The following is a 26,376-nucleotide window of genomic DNA, read 5'->3' as shown; positions in this document are numbered from 1 at the left end:
TATTATAATTATCGATCTTTTCACTGAAACAACTTCATGAAAATGGATGAAAAAGAAAATTTCAAACCGTCAATTTCATTTTTTTAACATTTAATTTGTATTGTTTTATTGAATTTTTGAATTTGTATTACAGTAAAATTTATAGATAAATTTAATGTTAATGTGATTATATTTAAAAATTAAACTAAACTAACGTCGACATTTAAAACATTGACAAATTGGTGTGACCAAAAGAAAACCGCAAAAATACATATTTGTCATTTATTTTCTGAAAGCAGTTTTGTTAATGCAAATAAAATAGTGCGATACACAATTTTATCTTGTTTGTTTTTATCCCCTGAAGATGTTTTTGATCGTCCTGCTCCGATTAAGTAATTATTAAGAGAAACGTTTTTTACGTTCAATTTTTGTTCTTGTTTTTCATTCACGGGAGATAAACAAAATGAATTTTGTTTAATTTTATGAATGATTTGTGGGATCAGCTCTATGCTGATTCTGTATCGGGTCCTAAAATATTCGGAAAACAGGAAATAATATAAACATTGTGTTTATAAGTTTGAAAAAAAAAGCAACAATTTGACTTGCATGCAGAAAACACACATTGTAATAAACCTGAACGTAATGTTATGAGAACAATAAAAAATAAAATAACCACATGCAAATCAGAAAAATGGAGAAGGAAAAAAAACCAAACGAAAAATGCTCCGTCTTTGGATGCTGTTTAAAATGAATTGGTTGTTGCTGTACTTTGTTTTTATCATTCACTTTAATAATTGAAACTAAATTCTATTCGCAAGAAAACAATAAATCGATAATTTATTTACAAGTGAACAAATGATATTAGAGGGATTTTTTTTTCTTTTTGTAATAGATTCAAAAATAATAATTATAATAATAGTAATAATAACAAGAAGCAAACGTGCTTAGAAATCATAAGACGAAGCGTCTCCATCACCTTTGCGCACTTGGAATAAGGTTCGGTAAATTGCACCAGCCAAAATACCACCAGCGATTGGACCAACCCAGTAGACCTGTAAAAAACATTTGCCGAATACAATATAACATTTTGATTTATTGCATGCAATTGTTTAATTTATGTGTGCACATACCCATTGATTATCCCAGAAACCCTCTACAAGTGCTGGTCCGAATGTACGTGCTGGATTCATACTTGCGCCAGTATATTGAATCTATAGCATGAAAGCATTTTTATTTTGATATGTATACGTGTGAGAGCACGCAAATTGGAAAATAGTCAACAACAAAAAAAATACGTACGGCAGCCAAGTGACCAGCAGTGATCGATAGTCCAATTGCCAATGGAGCCGATCCTTTGATGTCATTGCGACGTTCATCGCATACGCCATGCACAACAAAGACCAACATAAACGTAATCAATGCTTCAATGACTACACCTTGGGCGGGTTCCATATTGCTGCCTAGCTTGGTAAGGCCCAAATTGTGATTCAAAATATTCTCTGGAGTGGCGAACTAAACAGTTTTGTTAGAATTAGATAAATATTAATTTGACACAATTTTTTTAAAGTGATTTTTGTTAAATCCTCTAAAAAGTGCACATAAATAAAGGGAAAAAGATTGACTCACTTTGATAACAGCTGCACCGGCTGTGGCACCCAAGCATTGTGCAATAATATAAACAACTGCCTTTAAAATGCTGCAATTACCACTGATCATCAAACCACATGTAACAGCTGGATTAATGTGACATCCGCTAATATGCCCAAAAGCCTAATAAAATATATCCAAAAAATAACCAATTATTGCACATTATAAGAGAAGAATTGTGAGAACGATCGTATACAAATTCAACAAGTTATATGAAAAATGTAAATCTTTAATAAAAAGTGTGTTTGGGACCGTTAAAATGGTTCAAAATTAGTAACAACCTTAGTAAAGAGTGCAAATGAAACGACTTAAAAAAATGTTGCAAAAAAAAAGACATCTGACCTTACACTTATAAAAATAAACGATCAAATGATCGAGAATGAGTAAAAACTCACTCTCATCGATACACGCCGACTGAAAACTAGATTTAGTTCAAAATTGTTTAATCGTTGAAGTTGTGCGTTCGAAGTGGCCGAAACATTTGAACACATAATTGGTGAATAACGAAACGAGTCGTTTGACCGTATGCATTGCGTATATCACGCTTATGAAAATGTGTACTAACCAATCACCAAAGCATTCTCATTGCAAAACGTCTATTGAACGCAGTGGTTGTTTAATTTTTTGTTTGCACTGATTTCTTCGCCTTGTTTATAAATGTGCTCGAGCATTTGCATTGCACATGGACTTGGATCGATTTTCTGCAAGCGATTTTGTTGTTGTTTCGTTTCAATTTTTATTCGCTGACAAAGTGTTAAGTGTAAAAAGTGTCTCAAATAGACATAAAGTTCGACTATGAAGTTCAATGCGCACCTGATGCCTGAGCACTGCTATCGTACATTTTGTGGCTTGATGTCGATATTGTTGTCATTTCCAGTGGCTTTTTTTGCTGTTACACAAGCTGTGCATTCATTAATAAAACTACACGTAAAGTGTTGGTCACAGAGAACATTAAATGCGTGTGTTCCATTCGCAACCCATTCATTCTAGAAGTTCTAAATTCCAATTAATAAATTAGAATTTACATTTTGCTGTTTCTTGTCTTGCACTCATTTTTTCTGCGCGCGCGACACTTTTTTCTCCAACGAAACAAAAAAAAAGTTGTGATATTTTTTTTTCTTCAACGAACGAATGTTGAATGAATCATTTATCTTTCACATGGATTTTTCCATTTGCTTTAATTAATTTGGTTATATTTTTGTCTTTACACATTTTATTTATCGTTTCATTTATTTTTCTGACACCTTGTTGTGGGCACGGCACTCCTTCTTCTCCCCAAATGGAAAGAAACAAAAGTGTAGAAAATGAAAGTGGTTGGTCTCCTCATTTCCGTTTTACCAAGCCCATTATTATAGCAACCATAAAGTTTATTCCCTTGTTGGTTTATTCAATTATAAACCATTTAACAAGTTACATTCAGCTTGTGCATGCAAGGTGTGACATGTCACATTCACAATTGAACGGTGTGACATGTAACATTATGTTATCACAAAAAAATCCATTATACGAATCAAATTTGTATCATGCCAAAAGATTAACTTTGTTTACCGAACCATTTTTAGTTTGATGAAGCGAAAAAAAGCATCACGGTTTACCAATATTACCTTTAATGTGCAATATTTTGTTTGTTTGTTTGTTTCAAATCGATCTTGCATCGGCATTGCACTTACACATTTATACAGTGCCACACTTAATTCAGATCAAAAGTTCAAGCAACTCTTTTAATAACTTTTTAATGCACACCGTTTTCTCAGTTCGCGCGCAACATTCAGCCTGTTTTTTTATTATTGGTTACTGCATACAGTAAATTTTTTGTTGTTGCCATTTTTGAGTGTATGTGTCATTACATTTGCTACACTTAATAGACGCTTTAATTTTTTTATGTTTCTTTATAAAGTGAGAATAAGCGCTGCTTTAAAAAAAATTTACGCACACTTACATACAAATACATACAAAAAAAATTACATTGTTTATGATTAAGTGCGATGCCGCAAAGTATAAAGAAGGCAACAACAAAAAAATGAAAATAAAAAAAGCGTGTACCCCATACACGCAGTCTTTTATTGCGATCAACGATCACACTGTATCTCGCAACAAACGAAACCATATATTGATCGAAGAACATTTGTCAAATATCATTTATCGAGTACCGTTTTCGCATTCATTTTTAGCGAAAAAATACATTCATTTTCTTCTTCATATTTGATCTGATTTGGTTTTGGTGAACAAAAAAAAAAAATATTTAAAAAAAATAACAATATTTTTCTCATGCGATTTTTGACATAGAATAATTTCTGAATCGTCATTGCACGATCAATTAATCATCAGTTGAAAATTTCATGCCTGGTTTTTTCTGTCATCTATCAAACCATTGCTTTTTTTGTCGTTCATTTCTTCTACGAACAAGAGTGAGGAGCGTACGCGGGAAAAAACTGCCAATTTTCCAAAGTGATTGAATATTGTGGTATTGCATTCGAGTGCAATGATCGTATAAACGCAGATTGCGTATGAAATGAGAAAAAAAAATCAGGTGAATATAGACGGGTTTAAATTGCGTTTTGTTCGGTCCACTGACATTGATATGATTGAGAAAATTTCAATAGAGAAGTGAATGACTTGCATTGACAAACAGGCCTGCTCGAGCGCACATTTCATGTTTTATTCATGTTTAATTTGCCGTTTCTCTCTCTCTCTCTCTTTCTTGCATCAACTCATTCAATTTTGATTATAGAGAATAAAATTCATAAACATTATATAATACATTGCTCTTTCGCCGGACAGACATTCATATTTGAATATAAAACTAATATATATATTCAAATATTTCCATAATATAAATTAATTTCCGTTCTATCCAAATATGCTATTAATCGTAATTGCATTAAGTTTTTGAACAGCATTTATATTGAATTTTGATGCTAATCAATTACTATTGAATTAACGATTAATTTAAGAGCATGTGCAAATTATGGAAATATTGGATATAGAATGCAGCGCATTTTTGCCACTTGATCGGTTCTTGTGATTGCCGACTCTACCAACAAAATTCGTGTGTACGCTCAAAATCCATCAAAACAAATTCATTTACACCGTCTATATGATGTGGTGATTTGTTCCAAGCCAAGTTTAGCAATATGACTTAATATTTACACACGTGAGACGATCGCTTTCTATAACATATAAAAGATTATCGAATATTAAGCCCTACAAAACATGTTAAAAACCACTTATCATAGCATTGTGTACGAGCACAATGTTTGAAATCATCGAAATGACTAAATTTTTGGTTTGCTATTCCATCAATTATTTGCACATTTGTTTCGAACTTTGAGTATTATTTTCCATCACTGAGTCAATTAATTTGGATGAAAAAACGTGTCGGAAGTTCCAATGTTTTATCTGTGTGGAAAATTTTCGTTACAAATTACGTGCTAACAACACGTTAGTTTTAATTTTTGTCTTTTTTTCTATCGATTCCTCCATTTAGATCGATTTAGTTTATTTTATCATGTGCTTGTGACCTTGTCTTATGGATACACGTATCGATTGTTTCTGATTGTTTGTTTGTTTTTTTTTTGTGATATGTAAACATGCCGAACGAAAGCAAATGTCGTCTCTATCGGTTTTCTGCCAAAATGTTGCATTCATTCAAGGTGTGTCAACAGAAAAAAAATGCGATTTGATTAGCCGAAAAGAGTATAAATATATGGACAATGGCATGCAAACGGATTTTATAATTACTGTTCGTGTTCAAGTTGGCTCTCTCTAGCACCTTCGTTATGTGTACATGTCTTGGTTAAATGAACAATACGATCGAAAGTGTTTTTGTGTTACGAATTAATTTAAATCGAAATCAACCGTTTTGGCTGAAGACGACCAACCGACGGCAACAACATTAAACCAGTCAGCCAGCCAAATAAATGTAAAACGGTAATGTTTCGGAAGGAACAACACATTTTCTATAATTAGATTTTGTGCAAATGAAGCAAGGATTTATATTTGTATACAACATTTTCGACCAACATCAAGCACATATTCCCATTTGATTGTGAATAATATAGAATGTTGCGTGTTAAACGTTTGATAACCATATTTTATTGCACATGGAAATCTTTGACCTTCCACCAATGAAAATACACCATTAATTTACTAATAATCTTTTTTTTTTCGAATGGATGTGTGTATATGTTTTTAGCAGCTGAGTGTGTACTAAACTAGAGAGCTCACGAAATAAATGATTTTAGACGAGTTAATTTGTTTTTGTTTGCACCACGAGTATGCTATACAAAGAATGATTAAAAATCTATTCTTATAAAAGCTCGATGACTCAATCAAGGTGCAACGATTACCCTATGACAAAATGATTAATTTTTGGCTGAAAATCAGTTTTGATTTGATTGAAAAGCATACCGTTGTACGCCCTCCCCATTTATTTAAAAGATTGAAATGGCTGATATGTGATATATGCCGAACGTAATATTGTAGACACTTAAGTGCAGACACTGTAATTACTATTTGAAACAATGAAATCGACTTGTATCTATTGTGTATATGTGATTAGAATTGAACAATAAAAAAAAATACAATATTGTCTTCTTCTTATTCTTCCATCAGCTCAAGTGCCTTTCGCTTGAAATTCCGATTTAGTGCTTGAAGATTAACATTTAACTTTTAGCGAGAGGGAAAAATGCCAGAGTTTAAATTTCATTGATATTGTTTTTTTTTTCTTCTTAAAATCTCTGGAGCCGAAACAAATACAAAACCTTAAACTTTCTGCAGTCGTACACTAAATTTGCTATACATTGCCATATGTAATTGAATAATGCTTTTTTTTCTGTTGCCATCTAGAATAATGATAATCTGAAAGATTTATGCAAGAAATCCCATGCCGTTGATCTTTAACCAAGGCATTTGTACGTTTTTGCTCATTCTCTCCTCAAGTGAATTGCGTAAAATTTGTTCGCACTCTCGCACAATAAAAAAAACATCTCGAACACACACACACACATACAAACAAATCGAACACTTCAAGACCACACCTTTTGTATTTTACAGGCATTTCCATTATGATTGTTGAGCCGGCTCAATTTTGAAATCAAAATTAAATTTCGATCGCACGCAAAACAACAACAACAAAACCAAAAAGAAAAATGAATCATTCATTGTGATTTGTTGAAGCTGATAAACAAAAAATTGTGCGCCAAAAAAAATCAACAAGTAAATTTCTTGGAATTTATGCTTTCAATTTGTTTTGGTTTTTGTTTTTGTTTCAATTTCTATTAATCAACAACATGTAATTAACTTTTGCACCGCATTTGTTGTGTTTTGTTCATTTGTTGATCGTACGCCGTCTCTCATTTTGTGTATATTTGATTCTAGTTATGGTTTGAATGTCTCAATTCAAGACCCATTCACAAGAAAACCATACACACAATACAAGACTGCCACACAAACACCGCTGGTGAATGGAAACTCAACCCTAAAGCAACACAAAGTTGGTTCGATTTAGTTTCTCTTCACTTCTCACTGTTACTATATTGTTTAGTAATTGAATAATTGGCGATTGGTCACTTGAGTATGTCAATGAGCATACTCTGTTGCTATTTTTGTGGAATGCATACAAGCCTCGTGGCCTTTTTTTTACTTCACTCATTCATACTTCATCTCGACTTGATAGCGCTTCGAAAAAATCGGTGACACACGATTGCTTTGATTGTTCAGATGTGATGATGATGGTGATGATGATGATGATGATGCTGGTGGTGTGAAGTGTGGTCATAGTCATGCATAAAGATGAAATCGTTGTATTTAATTTTTACAAAATTTCATGAGCTTCATATAAAACTGATTAATAAAAATCGTATGCAGGTCAAGTTGTTCGAAGGTTTTTTTCCCTCCCGCTCGCTGTAAATAAGTCCAGAATGACTTTTGAAATTTAAAGAAATTAAATCATAAATGTGATCAATTCTTTGCATTTGAACTGGCCCAAACAAAACTGGAACCCATGGTCAACGTCGAAATTTTTCATTCTTTATGACGATTCTTTTCAACAATTTATTAAAATAATTGTTTGATGAAAATCTTTGATCATATATTTTAACGTTCATGTAATTAAAAATGTTCATAATTACTGACCGTGTGTATGTGATTTGCACGGGCCCATTTAAAACAATGTCATTTAATATATTCACATAATTATTGATAAAATATTTGGGCATTTCTTTCATTTGAATTGATTCTTATCAGAAATAAATGCGTTGTGTGTACGCGCTTTAGCGGTACATGAAAGGGTGCACGTTTCTACACAAAAACGATGAAAAATAAATAACAGCCAACAAAAAATGGTGTCCAAATCTAGGTCCAAATAATGAGAAATAAAATGTATACGTATTCACCTTGTTTCATTCTTTCGGTAAGATCATCCGTGTACATACACGCACGTCATAATTGCCGCTATTTGTAATACAGACATATATACAAGGTGGCATATGATAGTCGCGTGCACGTTCCATAATTCCATCTCAAGTACTTATACAGTTTGAGATCGAAACCGAAATGCAGAAACGGTGAGCGAGAATGGGAGAGAGTGAACAGTGAATAAAGTTAAAGTTAAACAAGTGTTATTGATATTATTGGTACAAAAACGAAGGAACCCAAAAGAAATGAGAAAAAATCTCAACACTGAGTTCAAAACGAAAATGTTAAATTGAAAAAGAGCAACCAGTTAAATGTATAATTAGAGCACTCAAATTTCCGAACAAAAAAAATGGCCATAAGGTGTTTTTGATTATGTTGTTGTCGCTGCCGTAATTTTGTCGGCAAATAAGAGAGCGGAGAGAGATAGAAAATGTACGCAAACCATTGGGCTTTATCATCGTTGTGTGCGATATGAGTAAAACAAATTAATTCCACAAAATCTGTTCAATGTAAATATGTACAAAAAATTATATTAACACTGGCTGTACAGCAATTCAGTGCAATTTCTTCTTTTTTTGCTTGCCATATATTTGGTTTCATTATCATTTTTGCGTTTCTAGGTTGTTGAATCGCTTTTTTTTTCATCTCCTTTATCATCTTCAATCGCTTGGTTTTAGATCGTAATAAAGTTCAGTTGAGTGTTTGTTCTAACCATTTATGAAAACACCTATTTGCTCACATTACTCGTTTTCTTGTAAAATGCTTTTGAATGAAACGAAATGATCGTGCAATGATTGCGGTCTGTAGTTGACTTGATCGATTCGATGATCGTCGTTTATTATTTAACGACTTTAATGGGCTGCACTTTTATTATGGTTTTGATAGCTAAATGAATCATGGCGTCAAATAAAAAAATGTGCTGATTTTTTTTGTATGTCATGTGTGTGTGTGGGAAGGGGGAGGATAAATGAAAGACAAAAATGTGGAAAAGTCTGAAATTGTAATATGTTTTTTTTTGTTGTCTAGTTTTTACCTGTGCAAGCGTTGCAACGACCAATCCAAATGTGAAGGCAATTTGAACCATGCTCGGCGAATAACCCGCAGACCATTGACGGTCACCACTTGTACTGGCAATGCCAACCGATACCAAAAAGAATGCTCCCAAAAATTCGGCCAATAGGATCTTCAAGATTTTACGATTGTTTGTGATGTCACTGACACCAATGATACGATTAACGCCTGTAATAAAGAAAGAAAAAGAAGAAGAAAGAAGTGTAAATATAACGATGAAAAAAAATCAAATCCATTATCAAACAATTTAAAGCACTTGACCGTCATTATCAAACAACGCACGAAATATTTGATTTTAGAAAACGTATCAAACAACGCACTCATGCCTGATATATGTGGCGCATATTTATACCATAAAATCCAAAAAGCTCCGATTCAAACAATAAGATAATTCATTGGCAAGATTATTATTATGATACAATTACGTCGATTGCTCTCATTTCACATAGAGATACATGTACACACACACACACATTATTTTTGTGTGCACGTCGCTTAAATGAGATAAAAGCGATTTGGTGGATTAATTACGAGAATCAAAAACCCACATGCACATAAGACTCGTACTCTCAGGTAGCTACCGAACAGCAGCAATACCAACAACAACAAATTATTATTTAGAGCAATATTGTTTCAACGGTTAAGCATCAATATGATTTGAGAATAAAAGAAGAAAAAAAAGCCAACAACAACACATCGGTGCTCATATTGCGTGAGAAGCAAACGAGCACAGTTGAAAATGAGAGACGAACGAAATGAACGAATAAGCGGGCGATTGTGTCGTACGCTTTTGGCTATGAACGCACAAGATAAAAGAGATATGTGAAGAGAGTGAGAGAATTATGAAGTGCAATTACATATGTTACATACGAGTACAGTAGTTGAACTAGGTAGTACGGGTAGTACTTAACACGATTATGGAATTCTCAATGAAAACATATATTGTCTTGTTAACATTGTTTATTTTATATGTACTTGTGTGTGTGTGTGTGCCTGGCTGTCTGGTTGTGATATATTATCAGTTGAATTTGAAGATGCGATCAAATTGATATTGAAGCGATTGATCGCATAAAAAAGAAAATTGATACGGCACAAGTGGTAAAATGAAATATTGTATCAACATTGAAAATAAAATTCAATATGAAAAGTTCATGACCCAAATTCAATCAATTGAATTTCAGACGAAAAAAAAATTCCTAACACAAATGCATTCGTCTTATTTCCTCAATACATATGGTTTCGGTTTTGGAGCGTGAATATTTAGTGCAGTTTTTCATTTCTAACGAAGTTTCATCATTTCAACACACAACACAAATGTACGAGTTGTTGGTTTTGCGTCTTCAATTGTACAGCCATGTATGTCCGTTAGTGGTTTTACACAAGCTGCCGAATCAACCGAGAGAGACTCAATTGCCAGCCAATTTTTCAACTGTATAAAGAGAGTTTCTATTTTTATTTTAGCAAATTACTTGAGGCCCCATCGAAAAACGACAAATAAAAATTGACTAATGCAGACAGTTCAACCGCTCGAAAGTACACATAAACACAGGCCATAACAATTGTATGTGCGCCCGAAAATTGCTTGTTTCACAGACGATTGAACCGATTTTGAGCATTTGCCATTTTATTTGTTTATTGCTTTAACAATTCAAGTACCACTTCTATACTGGTTACTAATTCGAAACATTCGCTCCTTCCCTCTATTTTCCTTAGTTATACAGTTTTTTTATATATTGTGTGCCTTGCACTCATCTCCCAAAATGACTGACGCACTAGATAAATTTGACAAACAAATTTCGAAGCGAACATTTCGCAGACGATATATTGTTTTTATGATTCCTTTGAGTGTGGATTTTGAAATATTTTTCGTTGTTGTTCGTTTTTTTTTTTGTTTTAGTTGAGCTTTTACGTATATTTTCATCATGCACAAAACACAAATTGAGAACGAGTTCAGACTGTGATCGTTATATAGATATACAAACACTTTGTCAGATTTGTAATAAAATGCAAACGTCCTGATTGACCATCTGTTGACTGTCACGGTCTGTCTTTTGTATCTCTCTCACTTTTTACTCGTTGTTGTTGGTTTCTGCCAAAAAATCCATCTGTACTTTGAAGTGTATGCCAATGAATAATTTATTGATATTCTTGCAGATAAAAACAAACCGAATAAATAAATAATGAAATTTAACAAAAAAAAAAAAAACTCTTTCGATTCGCACCATCTCTGTAATCCAGGGTAAAGATGTTATCTATGTTTAAGAACATTTTCCAACAGCGACCACAACTGAATCCAAAAACTAAAATCAATGAAAAATTTATGCACAAATCAATAAGCGCCAAATTGAAATATGTGCAAACAGTTTGAGATGCGAATTGAAATTAGCAGCAGCTCGTGTAACGAATGGATTTTAATTGGTCTTGAATTTGGTGTGAATCAAACACACTCTATCAAATTGGATGTTAATTGAACGTTTGTTGCGGAGCAGAACTTTTCGTTTTCTATTGATTTGTTAAAACACAAGATTAAACACGAAAATCAATGGAAAAAAAATGAAAACGATCAATTCACGTTTAAATTACACTAAATACACCGAACACAAAAACAATCAAGTGCAATGCGATTGATGTCTGGAAAATAACTGATCATATGTTGAATTGTTTGATCGAAAGGTAGCCTGTGTGCCACACACTGCGCTCGATGGAAAACGCAACGAAAAGAAGAAGAAGAGAAGAAAAAAATGCCGCCAAAAACAGTGAAGTGCATTGAAACATTGGAAAAAAGAGAAATGGAAAAACAAATTGAAACCATCCCAAACGAGGCGAATGCAACAATCCACAAAGAAACAAACAAAAAATTACCCATAACAAAGCGAGTGTGCGAGAAAGAAAGAGCGAAAGAGAGTGTAAACTGCTCTGCAAACGGTTCAAAAAACGAGAACAACATTGCGATCGCAAGAAAATCATTATTACATAAAAAACAAACAAACAAAACCAACGGTTTTCTATTGTTTTGATTGAATCACAGAGTACGGTGTTGTTTGTTATTTTTCTTTCGATCTTAATTGTGATATGTGCAACAATGCATCCGGAGGGCTAAGCGGTACAAATGAATGCGCATGTTTTTGTTTTTGGAATGACTGAATTCATCTAACCAACAACCATAATTAGTGTATGGCACACACTTTTTTATGCACCTATTATCTTGTAATTTTTATGAGTAAATCGTTGCATTTTTACCATTTCCCATCATCGCCATCAACAATATGCCTTGCTGGCAAGCAAACAATCGTCGGCAAAATCGAATAATCATAAATAATAGCATGAAAGTGGAAATGTATCCGCATCAATATGATTTCAAAAATGGCAACTACATTTTCAAACTCCTTATTTGTCATCACTAATGCCTATCAGTTCAATGATTTTGAATTCGAAATGTGGATTTTTTGTCGTCTCCCAGTTTTTTTTTGTGTTGTTGTCACATCGATCGCACAAATAAAAAGCAAATTTGTAAAATTCGCATAAATTGTGATGAAAGCAAACCGCGTGTCGTAAATGTTATGACGATGTGCGATGACAAAGCACGCATTGTTGCGTTACGGTTTTTTTTGCTCTGCTCCACATGTTGAATGCGGAAAAAACTACCAATGAAGTAGGAAAGAATCGCAAAAATGAAGAAAAAAACGAGCATTGTTTGTCGCTGAGAACGCGCTTCATCGTATGATAAACAATGGTCGTGTGAAGCCGGCAGAAACAGAAGTTTTCTTCAAACTATTGAAATGAAGAAGAAAAAAAAAACTCGCGACAACAATGTAATCAATATCATCTTAATACTGCGTATTATTTTTAAGAGCTCAAAAACAAACTTAGAAGAGATGAGAGAAAAAAAGGCTTCGCCGAGCGAATAGTAAATCGCTTCTATGAATAAATTATACAAAAGAAGTAGAAAAAATGCGGATCAAATGCAAAGCACATACTAAATCGAGAAAAACAACAATAACAACAACTATGACGTCGAATTCAAATAACAGAATGGGTGAATATGAAACTGTGTAAGGTGAAAAAAAAAATAATAATAATACGTTCGTATTTAGTGAGAACTAAAAAAAGATGAAATAATGAGCAGTAGCGACGCAAATAAATGAGAAAAATTGAAGAAAAATTTATACATCTATATTCACAGTGAGTTGGTGAACATGAACTTGGCATTGAAGCCCCTCCGTTCGACAGATAACAGAGACAACTGAAGCTCAACGAGTGTGCGCGCGAGATCGCGCATCAACAATGCATTTATGATATGTCGTTGTTGTTGAGATCTATTTCTCTCTGCGCTTATAAGTATACACATTTCGCGCATTTGATCATCCTAGCCGCACTCTTGATGCATATTCAAATCAAATTGATTGTATACACGAGCGAAAACTAGCAAAAACCTGTAGCATCATCACCGTGAACTTCATCAGATAATCAATCATTTTAAGCAGCTAATCGCTTTGATCGCATCACTTTGCACAACATTTTTACCAGTATATAAATTAGCTTTTTTATGGATTTCTAGAAAATACCCGATTCATCATTTGAATACAATAGTAGCAGAGTTGGAAAAAAAAAACATTTACGCGTTGAAAATGTAAAACAATTCCGCATATCATCGATATAAAAAACAGTAGTCAAACATTACAAAACATATTGAACTGATTCGTAATAACAATTATTATTAATGAGATATCGAAAAATGTGGAAAATTACGATGAATTTATCGAGAATTATTTTGTCGTTCAGTCTCGTTTGCATTCCAATAACAACACGTGTATTGTAATCCATTAAATTGGCGTGATGTAATGTGCATTCTCTTTGATTTGTAAACAACAGAAAAAATGCGAAAAAATCTCATGTTTATTGTTTACTGAATCACCATACTCTAATGATAAAAACAAGCCGAAAGAAATTGACAGTGAACGATAATCGAGTGCTGTGATTGATCATCGCAATTAGTTGTTAAATGCGATGCAAAAGTGCGTCTCAATCATTTTTTTTAGATATGATAATTAATTTATGCAGAAATCAAAAGAAATTCCAGGCATTAATAATTTGCAAATATGTCGAATTTCGCGAAACTCATTTGCTTGCCGACTTTTTTTTTGTTTTGCAATGTAATTATCACTACCGATTTCATATTCAAAATGTTATTATTTCGTCCTCTCAATTCGTTTTTTATTCTCACATTTGATTAATTCATTTTTCAAATCCGTTTTTTCGTACCCAATGGAATACTGTCACTATCAGTCCCAATGTTAAATTTATAACATGTGCATTGAGGACATAAAAAATTTTTCTCATTTTTTTGCAAAGTAAATAAATATTTTTGACTAATTAAAGTCCCCGCCAAGAACAAACAGAAGCAGCATGATAAGTGAATATGCGTTTTCAAACTTTTGACAAAGGAATGTCCAAAAGAGATAGCTTGCTGTTTACTGAATCACCTGCATTCAGCATTCTCTAATGATAAGAATTACATTTTCAAACGTGACAGTGAACGATAATAATAAGCGTTTTTTGTTTGTGTAATCGTTATAATTAATTGTTCAATGCAAATCAAAAGTGTGTCTAAATCGTTGATGCTGCAATTAATTTATGCAGAACGCAAAAAAGAGCCTAGGCGTTAATAAATTACAAATACGTCGAATTTCGCAAAACTTATTTGACTATCGACTTTTGTTTTTATTTCCCATATATTTTGCGATGTAATTATTACTACCAATTTCAAATTCAAAATGTGACTATTTCGTCCTCTCAATTCATTAATTTATTCTCATAATCTTCGCTGTGATAGCAATTACAATCGATGAATACACATTGAAATCGTCACATGAGAATATGAGAATGGAGTTGTCACTATCAGTTCCAATGTCAAATTTATAACATGTGCATTGAGGACACTTCAAAATCAAATAAAAAAAAAATCCTCAATTTTATGGCGACAGCAGCATAGAAACGAAAATTCTGCCATTTTATAATGAGCCATAAAAAAATAAGTGATTTAGATAAAAAAAAATAGCAATTTCCAAAGAGTGAAGAATCAAAGGCATGGTTTCACATTTTATTGTTGAACGGTCAAGCATTGAGGCGAATACAATTCACTCAGATAAAATGAATGACAGACAAGAGAGAGAAAGACAACAACGGGCAATAATTGTTGCGGTCGGCTTAATGCACGATACATGCGCGTAGGAGATGCAAGGAAATAGCGCATCAAATTGCAAATTCGTGTCTATACTTAACATCAAAAAAATATTAAATAACGATTAGAGTATTTCAATTGGAATGGGTCGCGTATCGCATCGCAAAAGGAAATGACCATCATAGTTGTTTTGTTGTTGTTGAATGAAATGGAGGCCTTTTTGAATGTTGTAAATGCGTCACAATATTTTGATATTGATTTTGAGAGACACTTATTTATTTTGTACATGCATTCTCATTTCAGCTTCTTTTTTTCTCTCTTCAATATTTTTTTCTAATAATTCGCAAAACAGTGTTCGCACGAAACAGCGATCCGATTTTTATGTGTGCATACTTTCGTTTGTTATTCAACGGAGAAACAATCAAAGCACACCAGATGATTTTGATGATGATCAAGACATGAATGGAATTAAATGTCGTGTTTCGTGACTAGTTCAAATTTGATGTGAACCGAACAAAGCCGTAAAATTTAACGCCAACGGCGGCTAATGGGCAGCATACTGCCCGAAGGTGTTTTTTACTCTGTCACAAGAGAGAGAGAGAGACCTGACACTGTCAAATAGATAGATCCAATGAAAAAAAATCATCATCAAAGAAGCAAAAAAAACGAAGACGGTTATAATTCGAGACGAGATGGAGATAGAGAAAATAAGACGTATCATTTGCAGTTTAACGGGATAATGGGATTGCCTTGGATGTCTATTATCAAATTAAAATAAATGACAGGCAAATCTCCCCTGAATTGGCAGATCGTGGAATGATTTTTTTTTGTGTGTTTGTTTGGTTTTGATGTGATCGTATATTTCGGAAATGGATTTTGTTTTGTGGTATTTATAAATGGAATTCCGTGGAAATAAATGTACGGCATGATATGTTTAATTACAATCAATTAAAAATGTTATCATGAATAACATACGCTGATTATGATGTTGGGTGCCCGAAGAGAAAAGAGGAATCACAATCACTATGGCCATTGGTCTTGAGCCCATAGAGATATCCATTTCCTTCTTTTTCTTCTTCAACACGAAAAACAAAGCCAAAAACAAAGAAAAACTGAATTATTTTCCTTGTACAGGTCATAGTCGGGTCATATGAGCGAAGAAAGAATCACGCAAAGTATAAATGCATACATTTAGTGTGTAAAATTATACGCTTCCTCATATTTTTTTTTTTTTTTTCACGCAAAACCAAACATCATCATCATCATGGTACTACAATCTATCGAACACAGAATGTTCGTGATGTCCAAATATTTGATGTATTTCATTTGTGATCATTTTCTATTGCATTTACATTCGGGAAAAAAAAAAGATAATGCAAGTGCTTGTCGTGTTTTTGTAATAAAAAACGAATGCAATCGACCCACGCAACAAACACACTTGTTCACAAACTCGCGGTTCACTCTCTTTCACTCTTGGCGAATGTTTAAAAAGGTAAGAGAAGGCAAAAGACTCGACTTTAAAGCGGTCTCACAATGCACACGTAAAGTGTCTGGTATCGAAGAATTTAATCAAACTAATTGAATATGCATATAGCACACCTCTAAACATGGGCCACATGATTCAAAATGCGAAAAATGTTTGCACGTAATCGCGTCATGGAATGTATGCGTCTGTTTTTGTCTATTTATATGGTTTGCCGCCACCGTAACTTAACAAACACATGAAAAATTGGCTCATACAAGCTATTAAAAAATGGATCGTGTATTGATAATGAATCAAGATATGCCGCAACTATCTCCAACAGTCTATTCTTTTGTGTCTGTTTTACTTCTTCGTCTATTTCTTTTTTGCCATTTTAATGAATAATTTTGTGTTGGTTTTATTTTCTGCTTCATTTAACGTTGATCTCGGCATAATTGCATAAAAATGTATGCAAAGTATTATTAGAACTTCCTTTCAGATATTGTATTTTGTATATTAAATGCACCGTTTTTAGCACGAGTGTACATGCAATCCATCACAAATACAAAGAAAGCGAGAACATTATGGTGGATGGACAGTCAGTTTTTAGTCAATTTTTTTTTATCAATTTATTTGCAACAAGTAAACTGTTACGTGTAAATTCCTTTCCATTTGACACGCACTAATTAAAGCAAGTGTGATAATATTATTTAACTTTTGTTCCGTCAATATTCAACCATGCACCGTTCATATCGTTTGTAGCTCAAGGGAAAAAAGGACCCACTGCACATTACATTTAATGCACATACCTTTTGTTTATCCAAAATTCAAAATTAAACGAGAATCATTCAATTTATTTTTGCTCACGTCGTTTTTGAATTATGCATTTGGGTTTGAACGAAAGAACGTTTCTCTTTTTTTCTTTCTCTGTTGTCTAGAACTTGAGTATTATTTTAATTTTGTTATTTATATCAGCAATTGTCGGAGTTTTGAATTGAAATGAAAAAAGTTTGTTGAAAGAAGCGAAATGAAGAAGGGGAAAGAAATGTGGCAAAACTTAAGAGATTGACTCACGTCAACGCTTATGATAGTGAGTTTTGATCACATAAATTATATGTTCCTCTTTTTATTCGCGATTTATTTTATGTGTGTGTACGTGAAACAGCAACAGTGATAGTAATAATACCGCAACACATATCGACCAAGCAAAAATTGCAAACGAAATAAAACGAACATCTCTCAGGAGTAATGAACAAGTGCATCAAAAGCACACACACAAAAAAATGATTCATTTTGACGATAATAATTGAACTTACGTGTCATTCGTATGCTCAGTAACGTGCAATTAAATATGATAACACGACACATTCATTTGAAAATGCCCATCAGCTTCAGATAAATGAGCTTCTAAGCTTAAGCACGCGCTTATTCGTATTCAAACAATCATTTTAGTTATGCAGACATTTGAATACATCAGAAATGTTCTAGATGTTTTGCCAAGTAAATGGCGTGTTGGTTAACACGTTTTCTCTTTCTCTCTCACCCTCTCTCGCTCGTTCGCTTCGTTTTTCTCATCGGGTTTGTTTATAATTTTCCATATTTTTTATTATTTCATTGCTGATTGGGTTCGGTAAATTTCCTTAAAAACATACAATACAAAAATATGAAAATACATACAATCATGCACTTTGTTTGCATTTGTTGTAGCTACGTATTTTCCTCTCGTGTCGTTTTTATTTTAAATTACGAACTTTATGGCTGGCGTTTTTATGTCGCTCTCGCTTTTTTACATATATATAATATATATATATTTTTTTTTATTTAATTATTTATTTACTTTCTGCCAATAATTTCGCAAAAGAAAGACGATTCAGTGGGGTGTTCTTGAAGTTGGTGACTATCAAACCGGCTATAAAATTTATAACTTACTACGAACAACAAAACGGCCACAACGAAAATAAACAAACAATAATCAAATAGATTACACTATATGCCGTCGACATTCCATCAGTAGCGCGTTTCTCGGTAGCGCTCGAACGGTGTTTATGATTTGTTTGAATGTCGATTATCCATTTGTGGAAATTCAAACAAGATCATGAAATGAACCGAACGACACGATTTTGTTTCAACAAATTGTTTGTTTGTTATCACAATGAGTAAAAGTCTCAGGGCTTATATTCTCCACAATTATATTTCTCTCGTCGTGTGTATATAATTTGCCAAAGTCTAGCCCGGTTGACGTGCAAAATGTGCACATAGCCACCGTTTAGAATTAGATCTAAATGAGATCACTGTTTTGTACGGCAACAGAAATGTAAATACAATGTAACGATCAAAATGACCGGCGAATAAGAAATATTTATACATACACGTCGCAATTAAGTGGCTGTGTAATTTTGTATTTTAACTATCGCAAAAACTCGTGGCAAACACTTTTCATTATCGATAGTAAACAATAACAGCAATTTTTTTTATGTGAATAAAAGCACATTGAGATTACCAAATCAAAAGAATTGTTTTTCATTCATTCCATAAAATGTTTTGTGGTTTATTTTATTTCATTGCTATTTAGGCACGGGCATTTCTTTTTTATGTATAGATATATTTATATTTTTTTTGGCTTTTTATGATGATCATTCAAAAATAAATCGAAAGTTAAGCGATGAAAGTTCTTTTGACACTCAAACCCAATGTATAACATCTCATTGTATTTTAATGTCATGTAATTATTATCCACAATCACTGTGAATATGAAATGTGAATAGAAATTAAAAATAACAATGTAATGGTCAAAAAGCATATTTCCACAAATGGTAAGTGTGCACTTTCGCATTTTATGCATCGAAAGAGGTAGAGAGAAAAACCTGCAAATGCCACAGCAATTTTATTCTAAATAGCTTTATCGATAATAAAACAACGACTCTTATTTTCTTCTCTTTCTCTATTTGAAATTATTACCCGTTGCAAATAAACGTGTCGTTCGACCCACATCTTGGCTCCTGTGTCACTTTCCATTTTCAAAACAACTGTGCGCACAATGTGTGTGATGCAAAAACAGTCGCACACTTTGAGATAAAACGCTTTGATTAAAATTCTAAAAAAAATGATATAGTCATCCTTTAGATTTACGATCCCGCAAATGAATATTCATGTTGTGACATCTACAAAACATCATCGACGAAAGAGATACACATCGTGAATGTAATTGGTATTTCTATTTCGAAAAATTCAGAACACATACAAATGATGGCGGCGGCGGCAGAGGCCACATTGGTTCCCACTAGAATAACTTATTTTTAGTGAACATGCTCCCGGACTCAAACCACAATCATTTAGCTTGCTATTTTGTTTGCAAATGACATTCATCACGACAATAGCGTCTTTTCTCATGCGATTTTTTTTTGTCAACAATTTTTAAGCAAAAATTCTCAATTCATCGTCCAATTTTCGCAAAGAATCAAAAAAGTCTATATAATTAAGCGACAGAAAAAAAAATTTGTCACATAGTTATACTAATTTGTGCTACCTTTACATTTCAATATATTCGGACGACGGTGATTTTCTACAGTTTCTTCAATCTCACGATTCAAAACGCATGAAGTGCAAATTATAAAGTCCAACGAGAAAGAAATCGACGGCCCGTTTGTATAATAAACGAACTGAGTGATTGAAGAACAATTCTTAATGATCGTTTTTTTCCTTTTGCTTGTCCATGTGTGTGTGTATTTTGGAATTTTGCGTGAACTGTGTATTATAGAGTATGTCTGATTCTATTCATTGCATTTGAATTGTCGTGTATCGACTTGGTGATTATTTTGTTGTTTTGAATTGCTAAAATGCTGAGGGTAAATTATGCAGATTTGACTTAAGGTCGGCCAAATCGCTGGTTTTGATTGTATCGTAAACAGTCACAAATCACACACCAACGACTACATATCATTAGAGCAAGCAAGCAACCACAACAAAAACATTGCAAGTTGATCATTTTTATGGTCTTATTTTTTTTTGCAAAGAAACACACAAAAAAAATTGGTGATTAATTTTTCATTCTCATTCTTAATACGCAACTGTCCCCCCATTTTGATTGCTATTAGCTTGCTCTCTTCGCTCTTGTGTTAAGAACAAGAATTTATTGTTGGTTTCTAATTAATCCAAAGCAACTGTAATAGGTGTAGCCAATGTGCGGTATTTTCGATCAGAAAGTGAGCGGGAGAAACAAGAGAAAAACAAAACTCTTTTTCTCTGTTGAATTATGATTTTGTTATGCATGTGACGCGACACGCTTTTCTACGTACTTTGTTTCAATAAATACTGCACACGACAGAAGCGACGACGCACACAAAATATTATGACTGCAATCATACAATTGCACACAAATAATAGGCATTCTATTTTTGATTTTGTATGCGCATTTTTTATGTAAACAATATGGATGTTATATTGCACTCTCATAATTTGCTTTAGTTTTGTTGCAGCATTTCTCTCCACCATCTTTTGTAGTTTTGCGATGATTTTTCTTTTGTTTAATGACAATTTACATAACAGAAATGCACAACATATAAATTGTATAATAATGCGATGTAAAGAAAATGTGCTCGTACGTATTAGAAGAGATAAAATGGATTTGTGTCATTCGGTCCATTTCAAATGACTTTATTTACAATGCAAATTAAATAAGAGAGATAGAGATAACTGACGGCTTTCGTGCGTCGATCGTCATTTTTTTGTAATTTCTCAGCATTTTTTCTTGATGTCTTGTCAGTTTCGGTGCAAATGAATAGATAGGGATGTCATATTTCTTTCCGGAACGAATTTCTAAATGCTTCACTGTTAATTTATGCCTTTAAATACATACACATTAGGTCATTGCTTTTATCTTCATATCTGCGTGCTTTATTCTTTTGAGTAAAACAGAATAAAAATATTTTTTACAAATAAACCCATCATTTGTATTGTTTTTTTTTTTTACAAAACAGGTTGCTACACAGAGAATGCCGGCTTCTTAAAACTCAGCGATGGTTAAATGATTTTTTAATTGGATGAAAACAATTTATAAATAGAGTTATAAGACGACAATAAAACGCATCAACAATAAATTATATTCTTGTTCGATTAGCATATTTACATTGCGATTTTTGGACTTTGCGTCAGTCAATGTCTCGTTTGTTGCCAAATTTTTTCAAAAGAACTGCCATCGACATTCTTTGAACCATTCAATCTTTTTACATAATGATCCATAAACATTAGAGATTTGCATTCAGAAAAAAAAAATTATATGCAAAATTCATATCGCTGAATATGTTTAAAGATGATTTATCATTTTTGCGCACCATTCGTTTGCTTATTGAAATGATGTGGCAAAAATTTGGATTTGCTTTTCGTTAAAACTCTTTGCCACATCAAAATTTTTATTAATTGGTTGTTATTTGTGGTTATATTCTTCATTTATTTGCTTAAATATTCTGTATTTATTTACGTACAATCAAAACCAAAATTCCGAAATTTATTTATTTTAAAAGAATTTCGAACAATTTATTTTCGTACATTAAACGCATGGAAATGCTTAATTTAGGGGGGGGGGGGTGGTAACGAAATGTCTTGATCAAAATGTTTATTTCAAAAACAAATCTGAGTCACAGTGCAATCAAAATAGATGATTTTGAGAGGGAAACGAAAGCAAAATTACACGTAATTATTGGGATTTTACTTAGATTTCGTCTGGAAATTCTATATTAACACTTTGAATCACCGACACTACCTGTAATGATATGATTCAGACTCGCGAATTCTCTCTTAATTAATCAAATTACACTTTTCGTGTCTGAAAATACCGTGACCGATACCAAGACAAACATCAACAAAAATAACAATACGCATGCTAAAAATAATAATAAAGAAACGATATTGAAAACAAAAATGCGATCTTGAAATCTAGCTTGTTATCGCGAACGTCTTCCCGTTGACGTGATCTCGGTTGCTTTCGGTTTTATTGTTAAACGACCATATTTTGAGTAAATTGCAATGAATTAACCCTAGATTAACCACATTTGATCACATACACGAATCGTCTAGAATGCACCGCAAAAAAATGTGATGATGGAGAAAACAACGCATCAAATATTTCAACAAACACAAAAATATGTTTACGACAAACACATTTTACGATTTTCACAAATCCCATTGAAAATTGGCAAGGTCTTCTCTTGTACGCATTCAGAATATAGAATTTAATATTATGTTTTGAATATAAATTAAATTATACAATAGGATAAAAGAGTGAAAATATGAAATGACTTTTCTATTTTTTTTTTCTCTCTTTTTTCAGCGACGCGTAATAATGGGTTTAATGTCTATGTCTATTTTTCGACATGGATGAGTTCAGCCAATGACATTTTACGATCTTATTTTTCCATTGGCTCAATTCAACTCCGAGCACAAATTGTTGCGAGAAAGCTAATGCTCAATTTTCTTGTCTAGGCTTTACATTCCCCTCACCGGCTGACTCTCATTCGTTCTCTTTATTGCACTTTCGGTTAACCAATTATTCACTCTATTAATCAAATTTACGTATATTTCTAGAAAATCGTTGCACGACAGTTGATGAAAAAGCGATCAAAAATGGATGTTCGAGTGCAATAATGGTTTGTTAATGACATTTGGACCCATTATATGAGCAAATTTCGACAAATGAACTAACATTGTGTTAATACAACTTAATGTTTATGTTAGAATCTCAAAGGAACCATATTTTGATTGACATTTGCCGATATATAACAAACACATGCAATAAACAATGAATAATTGCTTAAATGTCAGTATAATATGGTACCCGAAATGATACATTGTGTTTGTTTTTAATCAATTTCAGTTACAAACAAAGAAAAAAAGACAGTTTCTTTTAAAGAAAAAAAAACTACCAATTGTTGTCGTTTCAACAACAACAACAACAAATCAATTGATAAAAATAAAAATAAATTTCATCACTATACTTACTTTCTGAAGTCATTTTTGTTGATTTGGCTGTATTCGATATTGCTTCTTGAATTCGATTTTAATCTCTTGTGCCGGTCGATTTTTCTGTGAATACGAGATAAAAGATAAGTGATGTTTGGTTGTGTGTTTACTGTCATTTCGATGGCTTTTATAATGGTGTCGAATCACTAAAAGATTAAATGTCTATAAATTACACGTTTTGTCAAAAAAAAAACTTTTTTCGATTTTTCTGATGCGAACGCGACTTTGAAAAGAAAAAATGATTTATCTGCTTCAATCATTGTTTACTCGATTTTACGAAAGCGCGCGTGCATTGTCTCCTTCCATGCTATTTGTTGTTTTTTTTTTACTTCACAACCAGATGTGTTTCTTCTTTGGTGTGCTAAGCTACTGTCTGCTACTGTTTTGCTATTTTCACAATTTCTTATTTTTTCGAATTAATCAACGCCATATTACTTTCGCATTTAACACTACATTCAAAATGATAATTTTTTGTCGCAATAGCAAACCAATTCGGACTTCATTCTGAATGATTATTTTTTTCGTTTTGGTTCCTTCATTCGGAAATTGAATTGACAATTAATTGGTGCTATTCATTTTTTTTTTTTTTTCAAATTGATCCCCTTTTATAGTAGACAATTTGTTTTAAAACAATTCAATTAGAATCTCAAGCCTAACGAAATATATTTAACGAGTACATTATCCGCGCCGAACAATTAGATCTAAGCCATTCTTTTTCGTCTTTTGCACAAAAGTTGCATTTTTTTTTATTTTCACGAAAACCGCAAACAACATGGATATTTTTCACTTGTATCACTTGCCATTTTTGCAGAACGAAAAAAAATCATTTCAAGAACAAACACATTTTTAATGTTAGAACAAGAACTTTTTTGACAAAAGCTTTTCAGAAAAATAAAAAAACAAATAAACTAAATCAGTGTTTTCCAAGTTTTCCTTTGAAATAAAAAAAAGCAACTTTTATCCCCCCAAATTTAAAATAATTTTGTTTTTATAACAAAAAAATAAAAATTGATAAATATGATAATGACAAAAAATGTTCTCCAAAAAATGCTACAAGATAACCAAAAAAAAAATTACATTTGAATTGATCCGTTTGAAAAACTAACAAGACTGCCTGAAAGCGATGTAGACGGTTGAAAGACTGTTTTTGAAATGGAAATTTGGCTGATACGTTCGCTCCAAATATATATGTGTACATATAGATATTCGTATGCACACGGGGCTAGCGCGAAAAATGTAGCCGCTTGTGTTTTCGCGTTCGCGTCGCACAAAGCAAAAAACAACATGAATTATACTGTACACACAGCAGAAAGGCGTAGGAAACGACCGTTCATATACACTGTTTACTATCTGTGCTTTTTTTCTCTCTTTCTCTCTCTACACGATATTTTTTGTGTGTGCTTGAGCATGGCATCGGTGTTTTATGTTTTCTTTTTACTGAAACAAAATATCGCCGCTTCTTCAAAAGTGGTTGCAAATAGATGTTTGTGGAATATTTCCTTCAGACACTGATTTTCTTCAAATTCCACACCTTTATATACATTTGATGTTGTTTGAATGGTCCGTTTTATTCTTTGTGCCAAAGACCAAACATTTTAAAATTCTGTAAATAATCTATCGTATTCATTCTATTAGTAATGTTTCGATTAATTCCATTTTCATTTTATTTTTTTTCTCTTTGTTCACTATTGATTTTTTTTTTTTTGAAAATGGAATTAAAATCCATTTATTTTCCGAATTTTGATGTCGTGCATGACATAAGCACTGGAAATAATCATCTGGACGACTTATAATAATTTGGTGTTGCATGAATTTTTAATTTTCAAACCATAAAATTGGATATTCTCACATTTCCAATCATAATTGGTTTGTTAAATGAATTTATATGTCCTTATGTTATCGTGATTTCATATTAAAAAAAGAGCACATCAACTATTTTTATCGTTGTTTTTCCCTGCGGTCATTATATTATAAAAATAAAAACAAATAGTGCGCTATGTAATACGCGTAATTTGTGTTTGTTAATGTATTTATTCAGTGTTGTGGATTTTATTTTAACTGCCACATCTCACGACAAACCATTTTTATTTCGAAAAACGAAACAAACATGAATCTTTCGTTTGAAACTTGAATCATGTTTTGCGCAGTTTAAAAACCTCGAAAAGTCATATGTAAATTTTGGTTGACAAATTTATCACTTGATAAGCAGTAGCCAATTAATTGACATCCGAATTTTGATAAATTATCCATTTTCAGCTGGTTTTTTTTTATCTTCTGTTGTTATGATAAATGCGCGATGAAAAATGTTCTTGGACAACGATGCAATTTGTGAAAGGTCGTTCACGAAAAATATGTGACATGTTAGATACGGCAATGTAACATGTCACATTGCATTGACGTAATACTTTGTGTTTAGAAACATTCTGCCGTTGAACAAGACAAGTTGATTCACTAAAATGAGTATTTATTTTAACGTTTTCAAACGTAGAAAAAGAGATACGAAAAACAAAATGCTTAAACAAATTTTACGGAATGAATTTCGATATTAGAAATGTCTTTATCATTGAATGCGTCATCGATTGAATAATGGCGCTGTGCAAGTAAC

At 32.6% G+C, this 26,376-nt stretch overlaps 1 protein-coding gene across 3 annotated transcripts; it reads right to left on the bottom strand.

Annotated features, from left to right (window-relative positions):
* Positions 1-168: 168 nt before the first annotated feature.
* On the bottom strand, positions 169-25,019 carry LOC116340128 (aquaporin AQPAe.a). Of its 3 annotated transcripts, XM_031766386.1 has the most exons (8): positions 24,849-25,019; positions 23,751-23,834; positions 9,077-9,282; positions 1,606-1,749; positions 1,279-1,491; positions 1,110-1,190; positions 924-1,031; positions 171-507 (listed from the first exon to the last, which is right to left on the bottom strand). In XM_031766386.1, exons 2-7 carry the CDS (start codon positions 23,761-23,763, stop codon positions 924-926), a joined length of 765 nt encoding a protein of 254 aa, XP_031622246.1. In that variant the 5' UTR covers positions 23,764-23,834; positions 24,849-25,019; the 3' UTR covers positions 171-507. The 3 variants fall into 3 exon arrangements, with proteins under 3 accessions (XP_031622244.1, XP_031622246.1, XP_031622245.1); XM_031766384.1 differs by lacking the exons at positions 23,751-23,834; positions 24,849-25,019 and adding an exon at positions 11,337-11,695 and having other exon boundaries at positions 169-507; XM_031766385.1 differs by lacking the exons at positions 23,751-23,834; positions 24,849-25,019 and adding an exon at positions 11,337-11,695 and having other exon boundaries at positions 956-1,031.
* Between the last annotated feature and the right edge of the window lie 1,357 nt (positions 25,020-26,376).

This window comes from Contarinia nasturtii, unplaced genomic scaffold (genome assembly GCF_009176525.2).
Source record: "Contarinia nasturtii isolate CC-2019 unplaced genomic scaffold, AAFC_CNas_1.1 Cnas_scaffold_630, whole genome shotgun sequence".
Lineage (NCBI taxonomy): Eukaryota > Metazoa > Arthropoda > Insecta > Diptera > Cecidomyiidae > Contarinia > Contarinia nasturtii.
This window is presented reverse-complemented; position numbering and strand designations above follow the sequence as displayed.

What these genes read in the sequence shown, in the direction of transcription:
- LOC116340128 (XM_031766384.1), bottom strand. Translation starts at nt 11,382, where the DNA reads ATGTTCTTAAACATAGATAACATCTTTACCCTGGATTACAGAGATG. An exon ending in TACCCTGGATTACAGAGATG is followed by an intron (nt 9,283 to 11,336) that starts GTGCGAATCGAA and finishes TCTTTATTACAG; the next exon opens with GCGTTAATCGTATCATTGGT. An exon ending in TCGTTGCAACGCTTGCACAG is followed by an intron (nt 1,750 to 9,076) that starts GTAAAAACTAGA and finishes ATATTTTATTAG; the next exon opens with GCTTTTGGGCATATTAGCGG.